The following is a 9487-nucleotide window of genomic DNA, read 5'->3' on the forward strand; positions in this document are numbered from 1 at the left end:
GTAGTTTCCTTACGAGGCTCTGGAAGCAATACCTCGTGTTGAAAATGCTATTTCAGAGCATCAGAAGGTCGACGATGCATGTTCTGTCATCACCCTTCGCACTCAGACCAAAAAATGTCTCTGAATTTAGAAGTGGATGAAGAAATTTTGGAAATTCAAGAAAGTGATCTTATAAATATGTTGGAAACTGAACATTTTGGTGCCCTGGAGGCCAATATATAGATACTTGACAATAAACCTCCTAGTTATGCATAGTTCATACTCTTTACCACTTTACCCTAGTTATGAATAAAACTTCTGCTGTATGATCAATTAGATGCCCCTGTTGATCAACTCTTCAAGGTTGCATTACTTTCATATTTGAAGTTGCTTCAGAGATCTAAAATGGGCATATTGTTAAAAATGACTTATTATAGATTTATACCTATAAAAATGACTCTTATTTTTAATATTTGTTATTGTAACTTGTTATGAATTTTAGATTACATCCTTATTTTGAAACTCCTAAAAATTGTCTGGTAACAAAACTATGTGCAACACACTTACATAATCACTTTGTATTATGAACTATGAACATCTTCATGAAATTAAACAAGTTTGTAAGTTGTGTTTTTGAATATTTATGTTATTTCATTTTTGTAAGCTTGATTTTAATGTACATACTCAGTCAAAATAAATAGTATCTGATTCGTTTGGGTAAAAGAATTGCCTCATTTGGTATGATTTTTATAGCACAACAGAAGCTTATAGTCCAATATTCACCGTTTAACAGGCCATAGACATTTAGGGAAAAGGGCATTCATTAGCAAAGACTTTAATTGTTCATATCCATATCTTTGAAATTCACGGAGAATAACTTGTTCTGTTTTCTGAACAGGAAATGTTCAAGCTTGAGCCATCAATACAATTTTCTTACGAGACTCTGGAAGCAATACCTCGTGTTGAAAATGCTAGTTCAGAGTATCTGAAAGTGGAGGATGCATGTTCTGTCGTCACCCTTCGCACTTAGTCCAAAACATGTCTCTGAATTCAGAAGTGGATGAAGAAAGTTTGAGAATTCCATAAAGTGATCTTATAAATATGTTGAAAATTGTACATTTTGGTGTCCTGGACGGCAATATATAGATACTTAAAAATAAACCTCCTAGCAATTTTACCGAGACAAAGGTGCTAGAAAACAAAGTAGACATTAATCATATTGGAATTTGGATCCTCTAAATTTTAAATTTATACTTTAGAGAGTAAAGTGTGAACTTCTACCTTTGAATAGTTTCTCTCTCATATTTATTTTTGGTCCCACCTAAAAAATAAATGGTGAGAGATCACACTTTATTCTCAAAATTGAAATTCAAACTTTAGAGCAAATCCATTGTATTGAGAAAGTGAGCATTGCTAATTATCAGCATCATTACTTTACCATGACCCACCACAAATGGCTCATCTATCTATCTATCTATCTATCTATTCTTAATATATATTATAAAAGTAGGTGGATAAGTTTACCCACATTACTTTTAAGACATCTTTCTCTTCTTACTAATGCGATGTCAACAACGTCGCTTACTTGGCAAAACTTTAGAATAAACTACTCAATTTTTGCCAAATCAGCTATTATTTCCAAATAAGCAAAAAATAAAATATACAAATAATATACAAATAATAGAAATATATGCAAATTAGACTGCAAAATTACCACTGACAATAATTAAAAATTAATATTGAATCTGTTCCTATAAGAATTGAAACTTTTCACAAGATGCAATTATGTTGCATCCGTCAAATAAAGTAGAACCAAGCACAAAGTTAGTGTGAGCCAGCTGGGAGGACTTAAAGTGATTGTCTTATCTACTAGTTTGTACTACAAACTAAGAAAAACTTACAAGGTATGGATTAAAATTGTTGCATAACTCTGATTAATAATTCAGAAGAGTGGAGTGTCGGGATTCATTAGAAACAAAAAAGTATAACACAAAGACCAAAGCAATTTTACCTAGACAAAGGTGCTAAAGAACAAAGTAGACCTTAATCATATTGGAATTTGGATCCTCTAAATTTAAAATTTGTACTTTAGAGAGTAAAATGTGATCTTCTACCTTTGAATAGTTTCTATCTCATATTTATTTTTGGTCCCACCTATAAAATAAATGGTGAGAGATCACATTTTATTCTCTAAAGTGAAATTCAAACTTTAGAGGAAATCCATCGTATTGAGAAAGTGAGCATTGCTAATTATCAGCATCATTACTTTACCATGACCCACCATAATGACTCATCTATCTATCTATCTATCTATTCTTAATATATAAAATAAAAGTAGATGGATAAGTTTACCCACATTACTTTTAAGACATCTTTCTCCTCCTACTAATGTGATGTCAACAACATCGCTTACTTGGCAAAACTTTAGAATCAACTACTCAATTTTTGCCAAATTAACTATTATTACAAAATAAGAAAAAAATAAAATATACAAAAAATACACAAGTAATAGAAATATATGCAAATTAGACTGCAAAATTACCAATGACAATAATAAAAAATTAATATTGAACCTGTTCCTATAAGAATTGAAACTTTTCACAAGATGCAATTATGTTTCATCCATCAAATAAAGTAAATCTAAGGACAAAGTTAGTATGAGCCAGCTGGGAGGACTTAAAGTGATTATCTTATCTACTAATTTGTACTACAAACTAAGAAAAATTTACAAGGTATGGATTAAAATTGTTGAATAACACTGATTAAAAATTCAGAAGAATGGAGTGTCGGGATTCATTAGAAACAAAAAAGTATAACACAAAGACCAAAGCAATTTTACCCAGACAAAGGTGCTAGAGAACATAGTAGACCTTAATCATATTGGAATTTGAATCCTCTAAATTTTAAATTTATACTTTAGAGAGTAAAGTGTGATCTTCTACCTTTGAATAGTTTTTCTCTTGTATTTATTTTTGGTCCCACCTATAAAATAAACGGTGAGAGATCACACTTTATTCTCTAAAGTGAAATTCAAACTTTAGAGCAAATCCATCGTATTGAGAAAATGAGCATTGCTAATTATCAGCATCATTACTTTACCATGACCCACCACAAATGGCTCATCTATCTTTCTATCTATCTATTCTTAATATATATTATAAAAGTAGGTGGATAAGTTTACCCACAATACTTTTAAGACATCTTTCTCTTCTTACTAATGTGATGTCAACAACGTCGCTTACTTGGCAAAACTTTAGAATAAACTACTCAATTTTTGCCAAATAAGCTATTATTTCCAAATAAGCAAAAAATAAAATATACAAATAATATACAAATAAAAGAAATATATGCAAATTATACTGCAAAATTACCAATGACAATAATTAAAAATTAATATTGAACCTGTAAGACCCGGTTAATTAATGGCTAATTAACCCATAAAATGAGAATTTATTGTAGAAATCCAAAAATGTTATTTTTATGGCTTAATATGATAGAGGAGATTGAGACGAGAATTTCGGTACCAATTTTATAGAAATCGGACCAAGATTGGACCGAACATGACCGTCGGAAGATTGGGGGTTGAATCTGTGAATTCTGCAGCTTTTAACTTAGAAAATTTTTAGCAGAATAACCCTCCGCGCATAGGCGCACTTGGCGCGTGCGCGCCATTCTTCCAGGAAGCACCATCCACGTGTGCGCGTGGTGTGCACGGGAGCGTCGATGCGCTGCGCCATATGCCCAGCTATTTTCCAGAGAGTTGTGCCAGAATTGTGCCAGTTTTGTGCCTGGACGCAAGAGCACCCACGCGTACGCGTGGCTGACACTTGCGTGCCGTTTGGATATTTTTCAACCCACGCGTTCGCGCGTATGACGCTTGCGCGTTTATTAGTTAGACTGAAGGATCTTTAGTCAGTTGCCACTTACGGTTTAGTTTGTTTATAAGCTTTGATATTATCTAGAGGAAGTTCTAGGATTGCCTTCGGCTTTCCTCTATTATTATGTATTATATATGTGGAAGCTGTTACCGTGCTGGGGACCTCTGCTTCTCACCCATGCGGATTTTGTGGTTTTCAGATGTAGGACGCGAGGCTCCTCGTTAAGGCATGCTGGAGACTTCTGGATTAGCGAAGATCCCTTGTTCTCGGGACTCTGTTTTGGGTTTATATGTTTTGCTTAGATACTTTTATCTCCATTAAATAATACAAACTGTGATGACTCCTCTTATAGGAGGTTTTGGAGAATAGGTTTCTGTATTTGTGTCCCTTTTGGGTTTCCTTTGGGGTTTCCTTATTTTATCATATGTATATACTACTACGCTCGGACCGGTTATCTTCGCGGCCGGATTTTGAGTCTTGATATTCCTGTTTTTGACACTCCTTTGTATATATATAATCTCGCGTTGTCTTATCCTTGTTCGTTACGTTATCGATCGGAGTGTTGCACGATCGAGTTACGGTTTTTGTTTACCCCTTTTTTCTACAAAGGCTCCTAGTTATAAATCCTTATTCATACTACTATACGTACTAAATTTTTGTTTTAGAGGTCGTAATACCTTGCCATCTCTGAATTATGACTTAAGCATAAGTCTCTGTATGGTAGGGTGTTACATTATGGTATCAGAGCAGTTCGTTCCTGTAGAGCCTGGGGAATGGACTGACTATGCTTCTGTGCATTCTCTGTGTGTGTGTTATGTGCTACTAGTATATCTGCTTGATATAATTGGCATAAACGTTCATGAGCATGCATTTGGGACTTTGAAGCACTAGACTTCCGATATTGAGACTGATCAACTTAATATCGATTGTTTGGTGTGTATAGGGACCAGATGGCGCCTCGTGGACGCGGTAGAGGCCGTGGGAGAGGACATATGAATGCTCGTGCACCGGAGAATAACCCTAATGACCCGGTGAACTTTATGACTGCGTTGGAGAACATGGCTGCTGCTATGCAAGCCACTGCTGAGGCTCTTGGTCAACAGATGAACAACCATGGTAATGACGGAGGTGGAGTTCAGGGTCCGATGACACTGGCGAACTTTTTGAAGGTTAATCCACCGAAGTTCAAGGGAACTACTAGCCCGACTGAAGCCGATACGTGGTTTCAAGCTATGGAACGAGCACTGCAAGCGCAGGTGGTACCTGAAGGGCAGCGTGTGGAGTTCGCTACCTATTTGCTCACTGGTGAAGCGTTGCATTGGTGGCAAGGTATTCGACGTCTCCTGCAGCAGGGTGATGATTATATCACCTGGGGTGTCTTCCAAGAGGAGTTCTATAAGAAGTACTTTCTGACTTCTGCTAGGACGGCCAAGGAGCTTGAATTGTTGTATCTGAAGCAGGGTACTATGTCCGTATCTGAGTATACTGACAAGTTTGAGGAGCTGTTCAGATTCTCTCGTATGTGTCAAGGGACTCCGGTGGAATATGAGGAATGGAAGTGTGTTAAGTACGAAGGAGGACTCCGGAGCGATATTTTTAGTTCAGTGGGACCAATGGAGATTAGGACTTTCTCCGAGTTGGTGAACAAGTGTAGGGTTGCTGAAGAGTGTGTGAAGAGGGCAGCCGCTGAGAAAGGAAGTCACAAAGGGTCATTTCCACAGAACCGAGGGAAGAGCTTTGCACCTAGAGGTCCGTCTTTCAAGAGGGGAGGTTCTTTTAGGAGGCCCAACAACAACTACTCCCAAGGGAAAAGGTTTGGGAAGCAGCCTCATAATGATCAAGCTTGTACTAGGTGTGGAAGTCACCATCCGGGAGTCGCATGCAAGGCCGGATGGGGTTTGTGCTACAATTGTGGAAAGGCGGGGCATAAAGCCGCAAGTTGTCTGGAGAAGCAGAAACAAGGTGCTGGGAAGGCACAACAAACTGGTCGGGTGTTCACCACCTCAGCTGTGGGTGCAGAGGGATCCGAGACACTCATTCGAGGTAACTGTGAAATGGCTGGTCAAACTTTAAATGCTTTATTTGATTCGGGAGCATCGCATTCATTCATTGCATTTGAGAAAGCCCATGAGTTAGGGTTGAAGATCGTAACCTTAGGTTATGACTTAAAAGTGTATACTGCTACCCATGAAGCCATGGTAACTAGGCTAGGATGCCCGAAAGTTTCGTTTAGGTTCAAACAGCGTGATTTTGTCCATAATTTAATCTGCTTACCGATGATCGGTCTTGACCTTATCTTGGGATTGGACTGGTTATCCGAGAACCATGTCCTGCTTGATTGCTCTACAAAGTCGGTGTACTTTATGCCGGAAGATACAGAAGGGCCAGTCGTGGTGAATAATTATTACTTGAATTCGATGATGGTGAACTATTCTGGAATCGAATGTCAGGGTATCCTGTTGTTAACCGCTGGTGTTTCGGGTGATGATCAAAGGTTGGATCAGATTCCGGTAGTGTGTGAGTTTCCAGAAGTGTTTCCCGATGATATTGAGGAATTTCCACCTAACCGAGAGGTCGAGTTTGCTATTGAATTGGTGCCTGGGGCGGGACCAATCTCAAGTGCTCCTTATAGGATGTCACCGTTAGAGATGGCCGAGCTAAAGTCTCAGTTAGAGGAATTGTTGGGTAAGAACTTTATCCGACCAAGTGTTTCCCCGTGGAGTGCTCCAGTGTTACTGGTAAAGAAGAAAGATGGAAGTATGCGACTCTGTGTGGATTACAGGCAGCTGAACAAGGTCACTATAAAGAATAAGTACCCATTGCCGAGGATTTATGATCTCATGGATCAGTTACAAGGAGCTGGGGTTTTCTCTAAGATCGATTTGCGATCCGGTTATCACCAGATAAGAGTGAGGGGTGAGGATATCCCTAAGACCGTTTTCAGGACTCGTTATGGTCATTACGAGTATACCGTAATGTCTTTTGGGTTGACGAACGCCCCTGCAGTATTCATGGATTACATGAATAGAGTATTTCGTCCGTTTCTGGATAAATTCGTTGATGTCTTCATTGACGACATACTAATTTAGCGGATGCGTTAAGTCGGAAGTCGTTATATGCGTCTTGGATGATGCTTCAAGAGGAGAAGTTGCTCAAGGGATTCGAGAGTTTAAAAATTGGTGTTCGAGAAGTATCTGGAACCTTGTGTTTGAGGCGATTAGAAATCTCGAGTGACTTTAAGTCCGAACTCCTAAAGGCTCATGAGAATGATGAAGCGTTATGGAAGGTGTTACCGGCTATCGAACAAGGAAAACAGTGGAGAGTGTCGGAAGAAAAAGATGGGTTATGGAGATTCAAGGGTAGGATCATTGTGCCGGATGTTGGCACTTTGAGGCAAGATATCTTAAAGGAGGCACACAAAAGCGGATTCTCCATTCACCCGGGAAGTACTAAGATGTACCATGATCTAAAGGCGATGTTTTGGTGGCTGGGTATGAAGAATGATGTGGCGGAATATGTTTCAAAGTGCTTAACTTGTCAAAAGGTAAAGATTAAACATCAAAGACCTTCTGGGATGTTGCAACCTTTAGAGGTTCCGCAATGGAAGTGGGAGAGTATTGCAATGGACTTTGTGTCAGGATTGCCAAGGACTAGGACTGGTTTTGATGCTATCTGGGTGATTGTGGACCGACTGACGAAGTCAGCTCACTTTTTACCCGTTCGGATGACTTACACCCTTGAGGAGCTAGCACGGTTATACATAAAGGAGATTGTGAGACTTCATGGTGTACCTGCTACTATAATCTCTGATAGAGATCCTCGTTTCACTTCGATGTTCTGGGGTGCATTTCAGAAAGCTTTTGCAACCCGATTAAGCTTGAGTACAGCTTACCATCCTCAAACAGATGGTCAATCCGAGAGGATGATCCAAACCCTAGAAGATATGTTGAGAGCTTGTGTTTTGGACTAACCGGCGAGTTGGGATCGGTATATGCCGTTAGTGGAGTTTGCATACAATAATAGTTACCATGCGAGCATCGGAATGGCTCCGTATGAGGCATTGTATGGGAGGAAATGTCAATCTCCGCTATGTTGGTATGAAGCTGGAGAGAAAGACTTGTTGGGGCCGGAAATGATAGCTGAGACCACTGATCAAGTTAAGAAAATCCGAGATAGGATGCTTACGGCGCAGAGTCGCCAGAAGAGTTACACCGATCAGAGGCGGAAGCCCTTGGAGTTTGAGGAAGGAGATCATGTTTTCCTGAAGGTTACTCCAACCACAGGAGTAGGTAGGGCGATTAAAGCAAAGAAGTTGAATCCTCGATACATTGGTCCATTTCAGATCCTGGAGAGGATTGGACCGGTGGCGTATCGAATGGCTCTACCACCTCATCTTTCGAACCTGCACGATGTGTTTCACGTGTCGCAGCTTCGGAAGTACACTCCTGATGCTAGCCATGTGTTAGAACCTGAATCGGTTCAGTTAAGAGAAGATTTGACGCTTCCAGTGGCTCCAGTCAAAATTGATGATTCTAGTATCAAACGATTGCGTGGAAAAGAGGTTTCATTAGTCAAAGTGGCTTGGAGTCGAGGCGGTGTTGAGGAACACACTTGGGAACTTGAGTCGGAGATGCGAACGGATTATCCGCATTTATTCTCAGGTAATTGAATTTGAATTTTGTGGGCAAAATTCCCAATTAGGTGGGTACAATGTAAGACCCGGTTAATTAATGGCTAATAAACCCATAAAATGAGAATTTATTGTAGAGAGAGAGTTATGACCGTTGGAAGATTGGGGGTTGAATCTGTGAATTCTGCAGCTTTTAACTTAGAAAATTTTTAGCAGAATAACCCTCCGCGCATAGGCGCACTTGGCGCGTGCGCGCCATTCTTCCAGGAAGCACCATCCACGCGTGCGCGTGGTGTACGCGGGCGCGTCGATGCGCTGCGCCATATGCCCAGCTATTTTCCAGAGAGTTGTGCCAGAATTGTGCCAGTTTTGTGCCTGGGCGCAAGAGCACCCACGCGTACGCGTGGCTGACGCTTGCGCGCCGTTTGGATATTTTTCAACCCACGCGTTCGCGCGTATGACGCTTGCGCGTTGATGAGTTTTTGGCCATCCGCGCGTGCGCGTACGCGTGGCCCTGTTTTCATCCCAAAGTTGATTTTTGAGTTTTAAAAGCCAAATTTCATACTTCTAAGCCTCCGATCTCACCACTTATGTCTTAAATCATTATGATATACCTAGCATGAGAAAAAGGGCTAGTGAATGTGGTAACTTGCGAGTGAAGCAAGGGGAAAAATGAATGATCATTGAGGATCAAAGATGATTATGTGAGATGAGGAGAATGGCGGTGGGAGTGCTTGTTATGCCATGGGCCGAAGGGCCGTAAATGTTAATGAATTGGCTGGTTATGGATTTAACCGTGAGCCAGATGGCTAGATTATTGCCGTGTGACGGCGGAGCCATGTTTATGGCTAAGTATAAATGCATATATGCTGTTGAATGAATTGTGAATGTTTGCACTTCCACCATTGGAGATGAGGGTTTCCCTGGGTAGTAGCAATGGCTAGCCACAATGTGCTCCAGGTTGAGACTCGAAGCTCTGTTAACCCAATGTCGTAAGTGT

At 40.1% G+C, this 9487-nt stretch overlaps 1 protein-coding gene across 1 annotated transcript; it reads left to right on the forward strand.

The window, feature by feature from the left end:
• On the forward strand, positions 8104–8508 carry LOC107648811 (the record flags this gene model as incomplete). Its single annotated transcript, XM_016352626.1, has 1 exon — positions 8104–8508. A coding segment is annotated over one exon (405 nt), but the record flags the coding sequence as incomplete, so codon positions are not given.

The sequence above is a fragment of the Arachis ipaensis genome, chromosome B06 (assembly GCF_000816755.2).
Source record: "Arachis ipaensis cultivar K30076 chromosome B06, Araip1.1, whole genome shotgun sequence".
NCBI classification, from domain to species: Eukaryota; Viridiplantae; Streptophyta; class Magnoliopsida; order Fabales; family Fabaceae; genus Arachis; species Arachis ipaensis.